General features: G+C 37.7%; 1 protein-coding gene across 2 annotated transcripts in view; it reads right to left on the bottom strand.

Annotated features, from left to right (window-relative positions):
• The window catches only part of Ziz (dedicator of cytokinesis protein Ziz), a 77,033-nt gene that overhangs the window by 42,233 nt on the left and 13,483 nt on the right, over window positions 1-21,317 (bottom strand). For both annotated transcript variants that reach the window (XM_045725363.2, XM_045725364.2), the window contains exons 9-21: window positions 20,707-20,864; window positions 18,529-18,684; window positions 15,849-16,061; window positions 13,781-13,944; window positions 11,451-11,689; window positions 9,359-9,948; window positions 6,790-7,011; window positions 5,324-5,506; window positions 4,668-4,859; window positions 4,204-4,350; window positions 2,299-2,509; window positions 1,368-1,543; window positions 432-589 (exon numbers count right to left, since the gene is read on the bottom strand). In XM_045725363.2, the coding sequence (XP_045581319.1) occupies window positions 432-589; window positions 1,368-1,543; window positions 2,299-2,509; window positions 4,204-4,350; window positions 4,668-4,859; window positions 5,324-5,506; window positions 6,790-7,011; window positions 9,359-9,948; window positions 11,451-11,689; window positions 13,781-13,944; window positions 15,849-16,061; window positions 18,529-18,684; window positions 20,707-20,864 (2,809 nt within the window). The remainder of the gene's footprint in view (window positions 1-431; window positions 590-1,367; window positions 1,544-2,298; window positions 2,510-4,203; window positions 4,351-4,667; window positions 4,860-5,323; window positions 5,507-6,789; window positions 7,012-9,358; window positions 9,949-11,450; window positions 11,690-13,780; window positions 13,945-15,848; window positions 16,062-18,528; window positions 18,685-20,706; window positions 20,865-21,317) is intronic.

The following is a 21,317-nucleotide window of genomic DNA, read 5'->3' as shown; positions in this document are numbered from 1 at the left end:
AATATTAAAAACAAAAAAGATAAGCAATTCTGAGGTGGAGGATAAAAGTGGATTACACTCCCAAGGTGTAAATATATGACCAACCATATCACATTAATCCAAAACTGCCAGAGAAATGTAAACAAATTATGGCTGGCATTATATTCCTGTAGAAGCATATGGTATATATATGCATACAGTACATGTGAGAATGTGAGAGTGCATGTTCTATTATATGTATGATGTATGTATATATATATATGAAGCTACACACAAAATTGCATGTATATAGGAATATATAATCAATATATATAATTGATTTATTTAAATTTCTTCTTACATAAGACACAGAGTTGATTCTCTTGAATCTTCGAGATAAAAACAGAACATAAGACAATTCTCATAACAAACTACTCAGACCACTATCTCTCATAACCGAGTTAAATGCTAACCTTGCAATACGAGCTCTGGCACTGGCTCGAGGATCAACTCTCCTCAATGCCGAGCCTGTAGAACTAGAAGGCACTGCAGGCCAGCTAAGCCTCTTCACATTCTCCAACAAGACTGAGACTATTGGAAAATATAGGCAGGCAATTCTCCCTTGTTGAGCCTAAAAAAAAACACAACCAAAAGTAAATTTTGTGGCATAACACCCTACACCAGGGATGGGGAACCAATGGCACGTGTGCCGAACATTATACGAGTAACTATTTTGTTGCCATGCATACACAGCTGTTAGTCAGCTCAACAAGGCTCTTCAGGAATGCTTTAAAACAATTTTTTCTCCATTGGCACTCAAGATAACTTTTTGGAAAATTAAAGCCAATTTAATCACACGCTTTCAAAAAGGTTCCCCACCCTTGCCCTACACTAACATCACCATGGCCTGACTTAATGCAGTTAAGAAAATTATTAGTGCATGATTCAGCTTACTTTGTTGCTGCAGTCACATTAAAATAATTATAAATGAACCAAAACATTAATATTTGTGTAATTGCCAATTAAATTTTATTAAATAAAAAATGTAAGGGCAGTCATGCTGAAGATAGGGTTGATAAAATTCACAAGTCAGTGAAAAATAACACTGAAGTGTACTAAAGACAAATAAACACCGAAGAGTAATGAAGTGTACTGTGTATAACTGGTGAATTAGACTGAAAGATTGTTTGATAAGTAACATCTCTGACACAATAATAGCAAAGCAACTGGCATTGAATAATCCACGGTTGAATGTAATGAAATTCCTCTTTTTGATGGGTCACTCAATAGCTCTTTAATGCTACAACTTAGAAGCATAGCTTAAAACTTGGCCCACTAATATGTTGTTATTTCATATATTTAAAAGAATACCAGAACTGAACATTACAGTTGAACTTTCATGAACTTACAGACTGCAAGTATCTATCATCAAAAGCATGTTTTGCAAGCAAATCTCGAAGTACACCAATGGCCACTCTTTGTACTTCAGCAACTTCCCCAAGAGCAGCACGAACTTCGCTCAGCAATGCACCAACAAGAAAGTGCCGAGAGTTAAAGTCTGCACTAAGGTAGAATTCATCTGTTCCTGAAAAATATATTTTTTTTGTGATTAACTGGATGGCCAGACTTTCCTGCACTACTGAACTCTTTCTCTTAGTAACTTCCAATTCTTTACCAAACTACCAAATACATGTAAACACAACATACTGCCTTATGGTCTAATCTAAATTCTACAACTGGAGTATTTATTTAAAAATTAGATTTAAAAGTCCACTTACCATTAACCCTGTGGGAAGGCCTCTCACTGCTTGAACTGCCCTCTCTCTGAATTGCCTAATTTGGCTGTGGCCCACAACACCAATAAAGTAAGTCTGCCCTTCTCTTTTGGGGCACTCACTGATGGGAGGGTCTCTCTTATAACAACTAAGGGGGAGGGGGGGCCTTGCTAAAAAATAGTGTGAAGAGTTTATGAAACACTCTTTTGGGTCACTTTGTGCTGAACTTAGTTCCAGGGATACTATGCCCAAGAGGCATATGGTTAACCATTTTTATTCTTGTTTTAGTCCATGGGTGTTATTACCATTTCTCATTGATAGGTAACAAGTTTTGCCGTGAGCCAGCCAATTGCATTTCCCCACCAGCCATTCTCTTAACCTGGAATTGCCTACATAACATGTTTCATTTTACAATGAGACCGGAAGCATTAATTACCTGCTGTTTGATATGTCATGAATAATCCTACTAGGTCAGACCCTAAATTAGTTTTCCTGTACAATGAATACAAGGATTAAACTAAGTAAAAATCATTATGAGAAAAATCGCAGTACAGTAATGGCTTACCATGACGTAATTTTGCTTTTTTGGCATCTATGGAATGAGGAGTATTGAAAACTGGGAGGTTTAATGGTATGAAGTGCTCATGTGAGCACACCACACGCAGCAGAGTAAACTTGTACATGTGAAGAACAATAGGATCACCAGGACTAAAATGTTCCAGGTACAACTTGGTAAGGCCAAACACATATCCTCGGTCCATCATGCTCAGACAACGCTGTTGAAAATGAATAAATTTAATTAATGACATTTCTTTTGTGTGTGTGTATATGTATAAATATGTATTTTATATAATATGAACCTCAGTTGTGCAGACCTGACAACAGCCAAAAACGCCCAGATGGAGTCACCCTGCAGCCGTGGAGGGAAGGTAAACAGGTCGTGTGGGACTACACGTGTGCATCCACATTGGCTGATACCTATCTACCTTACAGCGCAGCTGAGGGAGGCGGGGCGGCCACCTTCAGGGAGACCCAGAAAACTAACAAGTACATTGACCTAGAACGTTGTTACAGGTTCGTGCCAATAGGCTCTGAGACTCTGGGCGCCTGGGGTAAATGTGCACTTAAGTTCCTGAAGGAGCTGGGCGAGGAACTCATTGGGAAGACTAGAGACCCAAGAGCGGCCAGTTTTATGTTTCAGCGCCTCAATGTCGCTGTTCAGAGGGGAAATGCGTGCTGTATCTTGGGTACGCACCCGACCCCCGAGGAGCTGGACGAGGTCTTCGAACACTGATTGGAATAGTGTTGTATAAGTGTGTGTTTTCTGTAAACTGTAGCATTGCAATAAAATCAAATAAAAAAAAAATAAAAAAAATAATAGGGATGGTAGGAGAGGAAAAGATTAAAGTATTCAGTGAGAATCCACAAGGTCTTCTCTGAACACTATTTATTTTCTTCTTCGAGGATGTGGGTCCCTTTAATTAAACCAGTGGTGGTACCCCTAAATATATAAATATATATATTATATATATATATATATATATATGTCGTACCTAGTAGCCAGAACTCACTTTTTGGCCTACTATTCAAGGCCCGATTTGCCTAATAAGCCAAGTTTTCCTGAATTAATATATTTTCTCTATTTTTTTTCTTATGAAATGATAAATCAACCCATTTCATTATGTATGAGGTCAATTTTTTTTTATTGGAGTTAAAATTAACGTAGATATATGACCGAACCTAACCAACCCTACCTAACCTAACCTAACCTATCTTTATAGGTTAGGTTTGGTTAGGTAGCCGAAAAAGTTAGGTTAGGTTAGGTTAGGTAGGTTAGGTAGTCGAAAAGCAATTAATTCATGAAAACTTGGCTTATTAGGCAAATCGGGCCTTGCATAGTAGGCTCAGAAGTGAGTTCTGGCTACTAGGTACGACATATATATATATATATATATATATATATATATATATATATATATATATATATATATATATATATATATATATATATATATATATATACACATTATATATATATATATATATATACATATATATATACATATATATATATACATATATATATATATACATATATATATATATATATATACATATATATATATATACATATATATATACATATATATATACATATAAATATATACATATATATATATATATATATATATATATATATATATATATATATATATATATATATATATACATATATATATATACATATATATATATATATATAAACAAAAATAATAGAAATGCCACTGAAAGGAAAGGTTTTGTCTAAGAGTGCTTTCAGACTTGTATCCATCCTCAGAGACAGTTTAGAACTAAATTGACTCTTAGATATACTATACAGTATATAAATATATATATATAGATTATGTTCAACCCAATTGAAATATCTTCTACATTTAAAAAGTTTAGGAAGACTGTTTTTGTAACTTGCCTTGATAAAGTGGGCCAGGGCAATGTTGGCAGCCCTTGCTTCAACCGGGGTTTCTTTGTAACTTTGAATAATGTGTGTCGACACCAGTTCAACCACTGACCGAACCTCTGTCTGGTACTCTTCACTAAATCTCTCATTTCGCACCATCTGGAAATACAATGGAAAAATGTTTCTACAGCATTAACCAGTTTAACAGCAGGATGCTGCTTCTGGAAACTTTCCTTTTTAAGACTGCTCATAGCCCAGGCAATAGTGCTACAGTCTCTCACGCGTGGGGTCCACGGTTCGAGACCCAAGTAAATGGAATGTTTATTTCCATGGAAGTGTGGATAGCAATGTATATGAAAGTAATAGTTGTCTTAACTACACTAAGCATTCTGTTATCTGAAACAGGAACTGCCTATATTGCATTGTCTGACAGTCAAGCATTCTTGCATTGATAATTATTGTTTTAACTTACTCACCTTGATTCTTGCAGTAGTAAGTAAATGTAGGGCCATGGAACGGGCAATGAATGCAAAAAAAAATTGGCTGTGTCGAAGAATTTTGTTTGTAATCAGCTGATCCATGCTGGAAGGTTGGAGGAGCTCTGCCAGAGAGTGACACAGTTCTTCATGGATTGTCTTGCGGCCATGACATGAGATACTCATAACATACTGTATAAAGATGAAAGAAAACAAGATCCAGACATAGAACAAGACAATAAATCTAGAGGAAATTTACATTGCTTCCACATAAAGAACAAATTTTGCTAATGCATCTCCCTTCAATTTTAAGTATTAATTATGTGCAACCACAGCAAATTTCGAGTAATGCTTCTGCACCGAGTTAAACATATAATTCTCCCTAGACATATGAATGCTTTAACACTGGGATTAACTTAAGACACCTAGACATATTAATGCTTCAATAACTGCTAAAAATAAATGCTTCAATAAATGAGTTAACCTTATAGAGATCCCTAGACATCAGGAGTAATCTACAGTACTTATTTCTTGGGCACTGTCAATTTTTTAATTTTTCTTTTGTTTTTAAACAATAAGATACCCCCCAAGAAGGGACATCTAAAAGGACAATATATTATTGTATGGGGATACCCTATTTCCCTATATTCACTAACCTTAATGTATGAGTGTAAGATGTCATCACGACCTGCTTCATACACTTGATCTATAACATGAACCATAACTCTTAAGACATTTGTAGCAACATCTGGACCACCATTAAGGAGGGCTCCCAACAGCTGGTTGAGGAGTGTTGGTAGGAAGGCAATAATAGATCCAACTTCTAAAGCATGCAGGGCCTGTATAAAGTGAGATATTCATGATTATATTATATATATTATATTATATATTATATTACACACACACACACACACACGTAGGGGTTGTTGTTGTTGTTGTTAAAGATTCACTACCTGGAACAAAAAGTTCCAAGTAACACAGGCTATGGTGAGCCCGTAGCACGTAGGGGGGTGTGTGTGCTTACTATCCAAAACCACATCTTCGTATCAAATTGTATAGATTTGATATGAATATAAATTATTTGACACAATGTATGTTCTAAATTTATGTTTAAATGGTTCAACAGTGCTTGTATCTGCACTCAGTTTTTCCACCAAAACATTTTCCCTTCACAATATTGAGCTTTGCTTTAAACCTTGCAATCCAGCCATCACTTGCCTGGAAATCCAGTATTCTACCTGGTTGCAGCATTTCTTATTTCTGCACCATAAATTGTCATGCCAGCTATGCGGTGCTGTGTAAACCCCTTGTACACAGCCTCATCCAACTATACATTGTATGAAGGTTTTAAAGATTTCTACTGCACCCTCACTTTCCCTGGTTACTATTTATGTAATGAAATCATCTTTTTGTTTCTTTATATCATAGACAGTACTAGCACCTATAACAAATTCTTTGGCAACACTCACAGATGACCGGCCAATTTCATAGAGTTCTATGACACGTAACTTATCTTTAAGCACAACCTTCTTCCTTTTAATACCCCCAGAACGATTCCTGCTGCTACCAGACGTAGTCGTGGCAAAAAATGATCAAAGTTACTATAAAAGCAAAAAAATTATTTAAGAAAATGTTTCACTAATGGTGCTGCACTGTGGTATAACATGAGGGTTGAGAGCACATGGCATGTTTAGGACTGGTCCACTTGGGGCATGTTACGCAGGCTGCCAGGTTTAAAATAAATACCCAAATTTTAGCAGGACACTAGTCATCAGCCTGTACACATAGTTTTTAAGAGATTTCATGTTCAAGCATATCATGTTCAAATCTATACATAATAAAAGTATGCAAGTTTTTAAAACTAAAGTTTCCCTTTTAAGTATTTTCTTAAAATGTTCAGGAAATGTTTATTTGATATTTAGAAAAATGTGAAATGTAATAGGTGCAATAATTTTAATACTGCAGATTACTTCAGTAAGTAAGTTACAATTTTATAGGCAGCCATTAGCATATGACTTGTAAACATAAAGCATCTACTATTCTGAAAGGTCTATAAAATAGAAAAAAAAATAATCTAGGTTTCTAGGTTCCTGAATAGAGATAAATTCCAAACAATACATACTTTTAGATTTTTAAGTGTTTCCACATCCATTGGTTGAGCAGATCTTGGGCTAGAAGCAGCACAAGTTCCACCAGAGGAGCTAATCAGGGGAAGAAGAGAAGCACTGGAGTGAAAGAAATTGTGCAGATGTTGATCTGCACTTAAAACTGTGGAGACTAAGCGCATAGATACACGAAACACATTCTTCTGGCTGTCCACCCAACGCACTTCTGGTCCAGCAAACTAAAGGGAGACAGATTTAAATAAAGAATTTGACATGCTATTTGTTTGGCAAAATAGATTTGGAATTAGTTCAGGGTAAAATAAAAGAATAACCCAATCACTGAGAAGAGGTAGAAGATATTTTAAAAAATAGAGAGTCAAAAGTGGAGCAAAAACTTTAATTACCAAATTGGTAAACATTTATAGTGAACATCTTAATACTGTAATATCAGGTGTCAGATGACTAAGACAAATTAAAGAAATAAGTTACAGTACTGTATTTAAGAGTAAGAAATTTATGTTTTATAATTACTAGACTCATAGCTGAATAATTTGGAGAGATACTGTACTTACAAATACAACAGTGAAATTCATAATTATCTTTTAACTTTATTGAGACATATAGCACTTGTAAGAAAGACAACACAGGGTGTCTATAAGCATGATGATAATATAATTTAAACTGATGACTTTTAAGAATATTTTAACTTCCACATGAATATTTATATATTCAATTAACAAAGAACAGTACTAATAATAGAAAATTTAGATGAATCATCATAGAGTGTGTTAGCCAATAATGTGTTGTAATGAGAGAGTACAAGTTGTTCAATTGAATAAAATGAACCGCACTTTTCTGGTGGCCCTCATTAGCCATCCAAAGCTTGTGCACTGATGCAGTCAAGCCTTAAAAAATGCACCACACCTCTGAGACCCTATTGTGCCTATCAGGAGCCAGGACCATAATCAATCTAGCTCTCTCTATGAAGTAATTAGAGCTTGAAGGGGATCAGAGATACACTCAAAACCAAGAGAAACCATTAGATAGTGTAAGCACATCAAAAGAAGACACTGCTTGAAGGGAATGAGGTAATTGCTTGAAGGGAATGAGGAAAACAAGGCAACCAATTGTTGGCATACAGTAATGACCCTAGCTGTGAAGCTTCTGGCTACCACTTGATGGCAGCTAAGGCTTCTTGTGGTCCATGCCAGCCAGTCACACCATTTAAGAGCTGCCCGAGCACAACCCCTTCCCCTCAAACTCCCACGGACAAGAACAATCACTTGTGAAACCCAAACAAACCCTTGACTAAAGTGCACAGACTGCACAGAAGCAGAGCTTCCCCACCTCATAGGGACAATAAGATTCTGGTCCTGGCTTCTGGTAGACTCAACCAAGTCTCAAAAGACCTGGTGTGATTTCCTAAGGCTTGGCAGTACCAGTGCTAAAGTTCAAGGAGCTACTAAGGGAGACGCCCTCAGAGAACGGTAGATCTTACAATATGGCAGTCAACACACTGAAGACTTGGCAACACTTATGCATGAAAGCGACTATTAACCCAACAAGGGGAATACAGGAATACAATGTTTGCCATTGAGGTACAAATACTCTGCAAGGCAATCCTCTAGGCTGTATCATATGCTGTTCTGCCAATCCACTTATTGATGTGCCATAGCAATCAACACAGGAATCCAAAACAACTGACTGTAACCAGGACCTCTGCTTGAATCCACAGCATGAGAAAAGAAATCCGAGTGACAATACAAATTATTAATTAACCATAACTTAACCTTGTTATTAATTAACCTTCCCCAAGATAAGGAAGGATTAGGGTAACCAGGGCCTAAAATAAAAAAATTTAATTTAAAAATCTTGAAGTAAGACAAAACTAAGGAGCTGAAAATGTAATGGTAAACTCGAGATTAGAAGTTACTGCTGCTGACATACCAAATCTAGTACCGAGAGAGTGGTCAACATATAAGGTCCAGAGAAACAAACATGGAAAGACATTCACAAGAAACATTTATAATAAGCATGAGCCCACAGTGCTAAGTGAAATTAAGCCCACTGTACTAAGTGAAACTAAGCCCACAGTGCTAAATGAGCCCACAGTGCTAAATGAGCCCACAGTGCTAAATGAGCCCACAGTGAAAACTAAGTTTCAATAGATGAATACATAACTAAACTGATTCTGGTCTATGCCTGTCCTCCTGACATGTGGAGCAGTCAGAGAAAATTTGGTGACAATCAGAAATGAAATCTGGTGAGCCAATTCGCAGTCTGAGAGAGCGCTACTTGGTGGTTCCTAGTGATGCTAAGTAGAACTTGTAGGATTTGGAACGATTACGCTTGAAACTTCCAAGGTTATGCCGACCTGGATTGAACTTTACGTAAGTGCCTCCCTAACACCATTATGACCCAACATGGATGTCTGAAAAGATCCCTATTGAGGCAGAATGTCACCTCGTCTTGATTGGCATGATCTTATGCAATTTGACCAGAAAGGATCTTGCCTTAAGAAGCATGCAAGTAAGAAAGCTTAGAATAAATTATTACATACAAAAACCTATAGAATTAAAAACTTACCCCTTTTCCAAGGCCTAGTGGTTCAATGGAGAGGTATTTAGCTGGTAAGTGAGCTGCTACAGGAAGGACCTGCTCTTCAATAACAATTCTTCCTTTTAATGTCAGAGGCAACCATGAATAACCAACCACAGTCTCAACTGGTACATCTCTTTTCCCTGCTTTGGCTGCTTCAATAGCCACATGTGAGAAGGTAAAGAGTAGATGATGCAGTGCAGTTAGATTGTGAGGTAGTAAAATCTTTATTTCATCACCCCACTCTGGCCAGGTGTTGTGATGCAATACTACAGTTGACATCTGGGCTGTTAGTGTTCCTGAACCTGGGCGGCCATAAATAGCTCGCAAAGGAGTCGCACCTTCGGCATCAGAATCTCGAAGTTCAATAGTGCAAACCAAATTTCTTGCGCGACTGAAGCTTTTCTGATTCTCATAATTCAAGAAGTGTGGATAGACATAAAGGTGATTGCAATAGCTCACATATGGATGGATGTCATCAATGTGGCTACTTGGAAACTCCTGCACCTCCACTGTTGGCTCATGGGTAGGCGGATTTGGAAATGGCTTCACTGGCTCCAGAGCAGGTGTCAGTGAATCTGAAATAAAAGTGTATACAGTATATATATATTGTTAATATATAAATGAAATTAATGAAGCAAGTGTGTATGATTACTTATTTATGGTTAGACTAAACAAAATAGAGCAATAAGGGTAATGAAATAACACTTTTTGTACAGCTCCTCAGTTACTTCCCAGAGCTTATAGCACTGGAATTGCTCCAATCTGGATTTGTGTTCTCAACTGGTACATTCCTTGTCTCACATTCAGTGATTTCAAGAAATGATTTTGGTTAGTTTCTCTGGATCTTCAGAATGTCTTTTGGCATGTTTCCATTTACCTGGAGTACAGAGATTGGCTTGGGTTCAGATTGGGGGTATCTACAATGCTACTTTCAAGGTATGAATCTGATTTCCAGAATCTTCACAAGACTGACTTCTTCAGAGGTTATTTGACATCTTCATTTGATGGGGATCTGAATTCTGGTCTATCTCAACATTTTTACTGTTGGGCCTGTACTGGAATGACAGGATGGTCCCCATCTCTCTTTCACAGTCGGCCCTATTGTGGCTGCACTACTGCCACCAGCCAGTACTGGAGAGGTCTCAGCTTTACCATCAGAGCCTCAAGCACCTCTTATGCAGTGTGAATTTAGCACATGTGGGTTACCATTTGGGCCACATTCCGTGAGTATCTTCTTGCTTGTGAAAGATTTTTTTTCATAATTTTTTCTCTTCATTCTTTGTTAAGTTTCAGTCATGATAGAACCTTCCTCCTCCATTATTAGAGCTATTTGCAGATGCTTTGAATTTTAGTTAAGGGTTCATCACCAGCTGTCACCACATTTATGATAGATCAATCAGTCTCAGAAAGAATCAGTTTCAGGACTAATAAATTTTCACTTATTTTGGAATGTGCAGTGGTCAATATTTCTTCTGGCATTATGTTGTGCTAGGAGCCAGGATCAAACTAATTTTTGTCAATGTTATTAAAAAATAAGGAATCTGTATGCAAAAGTAAAGGAATACCCATCTAAGTATATAGTTAAGACGATGAGTCACAATAATGTGGCTGAAGATATGATGACCACAATCGCCTTGATAATTGTCCAGAATGGACCAAAATCCCGTCTCCTCATCTTCTGGTGAGTGGTTTGGTCATCAAGTACAGTATATAGTGAAGATCTTTATGTTGGTTTAGGTCCCTGGTTCCAAACCAGTGGGTTACAACCACTTTGGGCTTTATCTTGAGTATTAGAAAACAGGGCTGTTCCCCACAAGGTTGGGAACCACCAGTCTAGGCAAATGCTACAATCACTATGTTTATAGGGGACCAAGAGCTGAAAACTAAGGAAGCTGATCTTGCCTATGGGCATGACCAAGTGGTATAATCTCAGCAAGAGAATGCAAACCATACTGGTAACTGGCAGGGTCTTGACAAGTGTACATCTCTAGATCAGATAGGAGAATATTGCAGCACCAGCATTCCCACCATAAGGGTTGTTTATGTTAAACAACTGAAATATAAGACAAAAACTTACTTGGTAATGTAACTTCCATTGGCAAAATCTGGATGCCAACACTTCCTGGTATGACTGTTAATTTATTCATCTTTTCTGGCTTTCGGAAATCGGAGAGCATCTTTATGAATTCAAGTTCACTAAGACGTTTTTCTTCACAACGATAAATTGGAGAAAAATCTGAATCTGTGTCAAGATTGCCAGAGCTCTTAAACAGTGGGCGAGCACACCAGCCAAAAGGCATTCTAAATTCACCAAGCCTGTTCAAAAACAAAATACAACAAATAATTATAATACATACATTGGTACTGTATAAAATAATAAATATAAAAATTAAGCACCGAATATAACGAAATGCCATTTTCAGACGAGCCTCTCAGTAGCTTTCCAAGTTATAGTATTGGGGCTGACAAACCTTAGGGAGTTGCACCAGGCCTCAAAGACCCACCCAAGCTTACTGAGAACCCAGACCAGAATCTGCCTCTTTTTGAGGTATGGGAAGCTTGGGAAGCAAATCTCAACCTAAAACCAAGAAAATGTCTACCAGAAAACATAAGTATCTCAAAACATGCAGTTGCTTGAAAGGAAATTAGAGACCCTGAGGAAAATAAGGGAAACAATCATTGCCACAGATTAAACACCCCAGCCACAATGATAACAGCCCAAGCCATCTGTGGTCTCCACCAGCCAGTCACATCATTGACGAGTCATCTGAATTGAAACGTCCCCAAATTCCCACAGGAGAGAAGGCAGGTATGGGGAACTACTAAGTAGCCCATCAGAAAAGGAAATTTCATTACAAAAGGCACAAGCAGACAATAGATGAACACTCCCAAAAAAAGAGAATCCTCCACAAAAAAAAAAAAAACTGAAAAATAGGGGCCACCTCCTACCAGTCAAGAACCTGCATACAACAAAAGTCTGACATGTCCAGGAAAAACAAGATGTTGCCTGACTGCCAGCCAGGAGTAAGCTGGGACTTCATACCGCTACCAGGAATTGCAGGACAACCCCATATACAAAAGAATTTAGGTTAATCTTAGATGCTTTGTCCTGGTCTCACAGGAAGAAACCTATTGGGAGAAACAAGACAACAGAAGCCAGCAAAGAAGAGGTATATCCTAGATGTTACCCGATACCTGGAAATGCACCTATGGGGTAGCATAGGAGGCATCCAGTTCATCATAAAACATAAGAGATCACACATCTGTAGAAAGCAACAAGCTCCCGGGCACTAAACTCCAAAGAGGAGCCAAAAACCAACCACTGGGAATCACCTGGTAACATCAAATCAGTGGGGCCATTCCCCTCACAGAAGAAGGCCGCAGAACAGAGCTAATATTCCCTTAAATCCTGTGAGCACAAAAGGATAGAAAGGCATCAGCAAAGAAAGCATCTGAACTCTGACATAGAAGGAGTAGAAAGCCAAGCTGATTCCATCAAGATCCCAGAGGAGACATTCACTGAAGATGCCTCCCAATATCCCCCAATCCTTTAGCACCTAAGGGTCATTGGCCCAAGGCTACTAAGAAGCCTATTTTCAATGGATAAGATTTGGAAACTGTTTTCAAATCAGTTAACAGCCAGATGAACTAGCTGTTAACTAGCCAAAGCAGAGGCAGCAGAAGAGGCAGCGTAAATTTGGCACACACATCTAAAACAAGATGCTCCAAATACTCCACATAAAACAACAATTCAGCTGCCTTGCCATCCAGCTCAGCAAAGGGCTGCAGAAACCAAAAAACTGCAGAGCACAAACTTGTCAATGTGGCTGTAATACCAGGTTTGTAAATGAATTGACTGGCTAGCAGGGACCCCAACTGGCCTGGGCAGCCATCTAGTAACAGTTGGGCACATCAAAGCTGGTGTACTGTACCCACTACAATGATTGTTTGCATTGCTGTCTCAGGGGTTACTAATTTTATCCAAACAGTTGCTTATTTTAGGGTAAATTATACTTTCTGGTGTTCTGTTTGGCTTTGGCTTGATCTCTGACCTGCAAGCACCTTTCATCTCATACAGAGGCAGACTTGTTCTGGCTTCTGATAAATTTGAGTAGGTTTAAGATTCCCAAGGGTTGGCAGCCCCCAGTGCCATAGCTACATGAGCCTTTGAGGAAGTCTTCCCATAAAAGTTGTTAAATATATAAAAACCAATAATGAACCAACTTGACAAAAAGTTTCCCTTTTGCATTAGGTTATAGACAATATTTTAATAAAATTAAACTTTCCTGTAAAGGAAAAAATAAGAGCAGGCTATGTAATGTTTCCTAGGGTGCAGACTTCAACCTTTATTATAACAATGTAAGAGAATATCTGTTAATTAATGCAGAAAATAGTAACATCTCATACCTATAGCAGCAAGTTTTGATAAGTTTTTGCAGTTTCTGGATACCCTTGGAGTCCATACTCTTGAGATATGGCTCCACAGTCTGACTAATGGATCCCTGAAGAACTTTCTCAATGCTTATTACAAGAAAGACATCACTATGAGGCCTTGTCACACTCATCACAGCCTGCACACAGAAAGTACATTATTATTATAACAGTAATTAGAACAATAGCTAGCTACATACTGTACATACATATATTTTTTGTACATGTGTGAGCAATTACCTAAGTATAGTTATAGGATGAGAGCTGTGTGCGTGGTGTTCCGTCTTCCCGGTACTGTCACATGATGCTTTGAGACTACTGATGATTTTGGTCTCCACAGCCTTCTCATTCAACGTGTTCCAACTGTCTGCCACTCTGTTTGCAAAGGAAAACTTTCAAATATTTTTTTCAGCACCTTTGTTTCCTTAGCATGAATCTATGATGCTCTTGTTCTTAAGTTGTAGGTTTCAGAAATTCCTCTTTGTCAATTTTATTGATTTCTGTTGTCTATTTTGTATGTATGATCATATCACCTTCTTTTCTTCTACCTTCGGCATATATAATAACCCTGGCCTCTCCTCGCAGCTCTTGTTTTCCACTTCCAAAAACACTTTGTAGCATGTCTACGCAAGTTTCCAAGTTTACTGATGTGCTTCTTGAGAAATGAGCACCATATAATTTCAGCTTTTTCCAATTTTGGTCTCACAAAAGTCGCGAACAGTTTCATTAATATTTTAACATCTATGTATTTAAACGCGATTCAGAAGTTGGAAAGCATGGCAGATCCTCCTTGCACAACGTCCTTTATGTGGTCCTCTGAGTGACAGTCTACTATTCAGAATCACCCCCTAGTTCTTTTTCTTTGTTAGAGTTCTTTAATGTCTTCCCACATAATCTGTAGTTGTGTCTCTTATTTTCTCCTATTCAACATTCCATAATGTGACATTTAGTCACAATGAATTCCATTTGCCAAGTGTTGCTCCATAAATTTATTTTGTCGAAGTCACCTTGAAGGGGATAATAATCATCTTTATCTTCCCTAGTAGCTTAGCATCATCAGCAAACATGATCACATAATACTTCTGGTAGAACTGTCCACTGTCAGCAACAGAATTGTCTGGTCAGGAGAGCCGGCTGCAGACTGGAGCCGGGCTCCCTGGTAGTGGTAATCAGTACTTAGTACAGTACAATTCAGTACAATTAGTCGAGTGAATCCCTTTTTCTTTGTGAATGTTTGTGGAATCTTTTGGCTCTTTTGATGCTTAATTTTCTGTAAACCCTCCAGTTATCTGCATTGCTGAATTTATGAACATTTTCCTGGTGGGTAGCAAATTGTCACTCATTCCCTATCCTTTTGTGAGATGGCCAAGTTCTGGCTCTGGTCCCCAGTACACCAAACAGAACTTCCACAACTGATGTGACTTTTCAGTATGGAGCAATCTCAGCAATAGCTTCAGGGTGTCAATGGGGGGTCTCCCCTATAAATGCCAAAATTTAACTTTAAAATATTCTCTGGAATAATAGGGGAATGGGGGAGAAACCTTTGACAAGCTGACAATTTCCCATTACCATTAAGGCCACCAGAGACAGTAAATTCAGGTAAATTTCCCAGGCTCTATGGATGTACAGTGTATCTACTGAGCATATCTTAATATCAACCCCTCAAATGAAGAATATCTACTAGGAGAACCTGACTACAGTATATATAAAGTTTCAATCCCAATAAGAAAACCACACATTCAAATCATATAATGCAAATGAGCTTCATTTTTAGTACTTCAATGCATAATTTGTTTCTTAAAAAAAATTGCAACTAGAATTTAGGTTAATTTACATCTTACCTAATAACCAAACCACACTTCAGAAGATGGAGAAATAACGACATTTTGGTCTATCCTGGACCATTATCAAGTCATATGTGAGGGAGAGAGAGGAAGGAACGGGCAATAAATAAGGAAACATCGTCGTTTCCCCATCTTCTAATGTGTGGTTTTGTCCTCACTATCTTCAGCCACGTTATTGTGACTCATCATCTACATCTTACCTGTTTAGGGTGTGCAATCCACTCCTCAGGCACTCCAGCAAGCGATAGAGGTAATGATGTTCCAGTGCTATCCTTGGGATCATCAGATTTCTTCTTCGCTTTGGATAGCAGGCTGCGTACCATAGGGTTATTAAGGTCAAAATGAAAGTCTTCGGAAATCTTGCAGCCTTGTATAACATCATAGAGTGATGCATGTGTCATATATGGTTCCAACTGTGAATAATCAATAACTAATGTAAGTAATGGCACCAGTCGAGGTAGTTCTTCCACCAAATGAAAAATAAAGCATCGAGTGTAATGAAATTCCCCTTTCTATGTGGCACCTCAGTAGCTCAACAGAGCTTATTGGCATTTGTTTTTTAGACCATCTCCAAGAAAAATCTAGTTCTGGAGGGAGACTTAAGTAAAAGCCAGACCAAAATACATTATAGTAATTTCAAATCATATTTTTATATTTTTATTATCTTGCCTTTTTATTTGTAAATATTAATTAAAAAAAATGAATTCATATTTTTAAAATGTTGTATTAAGATTGTACCGTAATATAAACTATACAAACTCATTTATTTATCAGACATTTTTTCTGAGGAATCCAGACCTACAGTGAGCGAAGCATACTGACCATATGTTTTCCTTGTGTGCGAGTGCAGTCATAACCTATCATTACTCAAGTTTTCTTACTGGCTTTTCTTCCGGTTTTATTATTCTTTTTAAATCATTTGCACTTGGAAGCAATGTCATGAGGCAAGAGTAGCATGGGTAATGCAGATAAGGTTGAGGGGAACTTTCTTATTATGGATAATAAGGTAAAGGTATTAGAAAAATGTAACTGGATTGGAAGAAAAGCAGCTGGGACAGAAGTATGGCAATGTACTAGTGGTGTTTCTGACAAAAAATAAAGGGAGAAGATAATATAGGTAGTGTGTGAATAAAATGGCAAGCAATGATGGAAGGAGAACTGATAAAAAACATTGCAACCATAAGCATGAGGATTTAGATGATAATATTTATGAATTATATATGCAGCACTCTAGCCTGGGACTGGCCGTTGGTGAACAGTTAGATAGTCTCCACCTGAAATAATGGCACTACCAATATACATTGAAGATTTCAAGACCAGTTGAAGGTAACTGCAGAAGTTTAACAAAATGACAAGACATAGTACTACAGTATAACTGTATTTTGCTGCATGTGTGTTATCAATGTGTGCCCATGCCAGTGAATGTCAAGTGAGCAAATTTTTTGGCATAATTATTATTGAACAAATCCACAGGAGCCTTGATGAGAGTTCGAACCTATGTGCCGAGTGTTTCCAGACATGCTCTTGTCAACTGTACCACAACATGGTAAAAGAATTGCAACTTGGAGCGCTACTGCCCCTACGAGGTTCCCAAGGCTTCCACTGAAGCCTAACCAGGATTTCACACAATTCCCCTATGCACTCGGGCTCTGTCAGCCAATAGTACTACCTCTGACGCTCCTACTTCAATACACAGAGAACTCACATTAGCGTGATATATCAAAGAACAAATCCATAGGCGCCTTCATGAGGGTTCGAACCTATAAATGTATTTGAACATACAAGTACTGTGACAATTCATGAGGAGCACTATACAAAATGTCTTATGAAGTGGTGGGGTGCTGCTGTGAAATGATTGCTCGAGTGTGGTGGGGCTTCTTTATCCATGATGCTATATATTGTGAATGTTATAGTGAATGTATGTGACAATTAACACATTTTATAATTTAATATCTTTAACTTTCTTTTACATATTATTCACGTTTATATAGGCTAATGCTTCCCCATCCTCCAAAAAGGTAGGAAACAAGATAATGCTAATATATTTACAATATATATATTTTTTTTTTTTTTTTTTTGAGATATATACAAGAGTTGTTACATTCTTGTACAGCCACTAGTACGCGTAGCGTTTCGGGCAAGTCCTTAATCCTATGGTCCCTGGAATACGATCCCCTGCCGCGAAGAATCGTTTTTTCATCCAAGTACACATTTTACTGTTGCGTTAAACAGAGGCTACAGTTAAGGAATTACGCCCAGTAAATCCTCCCCGGCCAGGATACGAACCCATGACATAGCGCTCGCGGAACGCCAGGCGAGTGTCTTACCACTACACCACGGAGACTGCAATATAGTATACAGGTACTGTATTTCAACACAATTTGTAGTAGAACTTTATTATGTATAAGTAACAACATTATAAATTAAATACTTAAATAAAACATTGTGACTAGACACAAGAAAAAATTTCAAATCAGGGTTGTGTACTTTTCCTTTCATTTAATGCTGCTGTTTCCCTAGCAGTAAATAGGTACCCAGGAGTTAAGTCAAGCTGCAGTTGGGTTGCATCCTAGGGAAGGTGAATAGTTCAACCATGAGGGGAGCCTCGATATAAGCCTAACATACATATATATACACAGGCTGCCTGTCCCCCAACAAAACAAATTATTAAAAGATTAGTCTTTCTATTAACTTGCAGCAAAATACCTCAGCTTGTCCCAACAGCTCAAAAACTTTAGCTTATGGTGACTGCTATATACATTTTGTGAACAACCTAATTCTTTGACGATAGGGTTCAAATTTAAAAGAATTCACTATTTACCTGACATCCCAGATGAACACTCTTCTCAGTTATACTTCTAATTTTACAATGCCACTCACCTGAGACAGTGGACCATCTCCTGAATCCAGGGGAGCCTGAAGTCTAAACTTGATACTCTCAAAGATAACTCGAAATCGAGTTCCAAATTTTTCTTCATACGGCCATATCAGGCTTTCATCCCTTAGCTCAACACTGCCATTCTCCCCCTCAGAACGCTGTTGAGAGACAACAATAGATGTTAATTTCCTTTTAAGCAATAAAGGTTGGTAGCTCATTTTTCAATGAAAGCTCTTAAAAGGTTATTAACCCTGGATATTACATCTATGCAAATATTAGACAGCTGACAAGAACAATGCTAAATAAAATGACTTAAAGCATATCTTGTGCTGATTATTTAAATTGAGATTCTTCCTAATCTATTCCACTTGGATTCTATCAAAGGCAAACTCATTGAATGTAGCAGTAGATAGGATCATGGCAGATAAGGCAGGGTGATATTTTGCACCGATGCAGCAGGCACTTTTCTAAATCCTTGCCGAGTCATACTGGTGCATATCAAGATATATCAAGATAATCACTTCTGCAGGCCCTTCTCCAGATGGGTTTTTCCTTAGCTATGGGCAGCTGTCTTTCCCCCCTTCTCCATTCACATGATTTTGGACAAGGAGTGATTGGCATAACTCATTCCCTTAGATTCAGTTTAAGCTCTTACCAGTGGTGAGCACTCCTCCTAGTAGAGAATAATCATTGATTACTGGGGATCAGCAAACTCAAAGCTTCTTTCCTGTGGGTTTGGGACATGTTCAGCATTTATAGGTTTGGTGTCTTTAAATCCCAAACTACCAGTGTAGGTAGTTTGGGAAACATCATCACTTCTTTGGGTGATGATGTTTCTCAGCATCACCCAAGGAGGAGCACTTTCTTATTCAGCACCTTAATTTGTTGCTCCTCAAAGTGCATCATACAGTCTACCACCACAGTCCACAGCACCAAGGGATCCATCTCTCAGATATGTCACAAAGTGGTTCAGGTGAGTTACTTGTAAGCATTTTCTAAAGAATAATCTTTGGAGGTTAGAATAAAAGACATTTTTTGGTGATGTCTGACCTTGGGGCTTCAGGGTTTCTCCAATCGGCCCTTTGCCACCTTCAACCTTCTAGAATTCCCAGACAGTGTGTACATTTGGAAGACTCTCCTCCAGTTAAGATCTTCTGCACCTATCGGAGACTTAGGTGTCCTGTAATAGCTCTTTGAAGAACAACATCTATTGCTTACCCTTTGCCTTCTAGAACTTCACTTTGTAACTAAGGTTAGCATTACCCATTTACATTCTGTCATGTTGTTGGCAACTTGCATTAATCTCACTATATGAAGCATGCAAGTGGAATGAGGTCAAGTGAATATGAAAAAATAGTTTCCGAGCCTACCATTCAGACAGTTTTAATTTCTGTCACTGAATTCCTGATTATTCTCTGCACAGATTTTGTTTTCCTTGCATACCACAGACTGTGATAGAACTTATGGCTGGGAATCTAATTTTTGCTTTGACTCTGCCACCTGGTGGGAGTTGGAGGTAGTAGTCAGGTGAGAAATTAGTGGTTTTATCCAAGTGCTACTCGGTAGTCTCTGTGACGATAAGTAGGGTTTGGTAGGGCTTTGAGTATTTACAAGTGAACTTTCTGTTCATAGATTGCATGGGATAGATTGATTATTTCTCCAGTGCCTCAATAACAATAGTATGTCCTGGAAAATGATGTTTAAAAATATCCTGATGTGCCAGTTCAGGAGGAGGGCACCCTGTTCACTGGGGCGTTAAATGTCATGCAGAGCAGCTTTTAATGTTCACTCAAAGCCTGATTTTTTTTAATACTGAAAATGGGCAAGAAAATATATAATTTACTTAGTAATCTAAAATTAATCTATGATAAAAACTAAGAATATAATCGTTGGAATATGGTAAAATTATCATTTCTGTTCTTTGAAAAAATTGAATAACAAAGCATAATAAATTTCAAATCAGCTATGCTTAGGTTTTTTGAGAAAGATATACTGTATATACGGTACGGTAATTTTATGAATTAAACAAAAACTATCTGTCTAAACTGTCTAAATTTTCATTAAATCAAAATAGATGAAAGGGGATAATGGAACTAGAAATAATGATGATGATCAGATAAATCTTATACCAACTCATTATTATTATACCTTAAATCCAATCTTTAACTGAAAATACTCACCGGGAGATTTGGATAGCATGTGAAGAGTTGATGTCTGTCTTCTCGTCTTGCTTGTGCAATGGAAAAGTCTGTCTCGTGGGCATATTTAATAAGCTGAGGATTAAGACTATGCTCTAAACCTCGTAAAGTTCCATAGTTACTCGATGGAGGTGTTGAGCCTGAAAAAAAGTTTTCTATAATGAGGCCGTGTGTCTTCAACAGCTTAACATGCCAAGATAAATTCTTCATGCCTACATTTGAAAATTGTGTATTTCATAATAAAAAATTGTTTATTGCAACCAATCAAAGAAGGCATCTTTGTCTTAGTGAATACGCAATGTGGGTAGTATGAATTGCAAAAATTAAAAAGAAAAAATTGTGACAGTCAAATACTGTACATCAAGTTTATGGATGTTTACCTGCAGCAAACTATCGTTTGCCCTGTTTTCGTAATTTTAATGTCTTTCTTTGAAGTGGTACTTTATTTTGTTTTGCCAACCTTTCTGATTGGTTTTCAGTTTTGGTTAGACCTTTGATCCACAGGCTCCTCCTTACCTCATAGAGAGAGCCAGATTCTGGGCCTGACTTCCAGATGGTCAGGAGCAATCCTTAGATTTAGCAGTACTAGGGAG

Source organism: Procambarus clarkii, chromosome 57, assembly GCF_040958095.1.
Source record: "Procambarus clarkii isolate CNS0578487 chromosome 57, FALCON_Pclarkii_2.0, whole genome shotgun sequence".
Classification (NCBI taxonomy): domain Eukaryota; kingdom Metazoa; phylum Arthropoda; class Malacostraca; order Decapoda; family Cambaridae; genus Procambarus; species Procambarus clarkii.
This window is presented reverse-complemented; position numbering and strand designations above follow the sequence as displayed.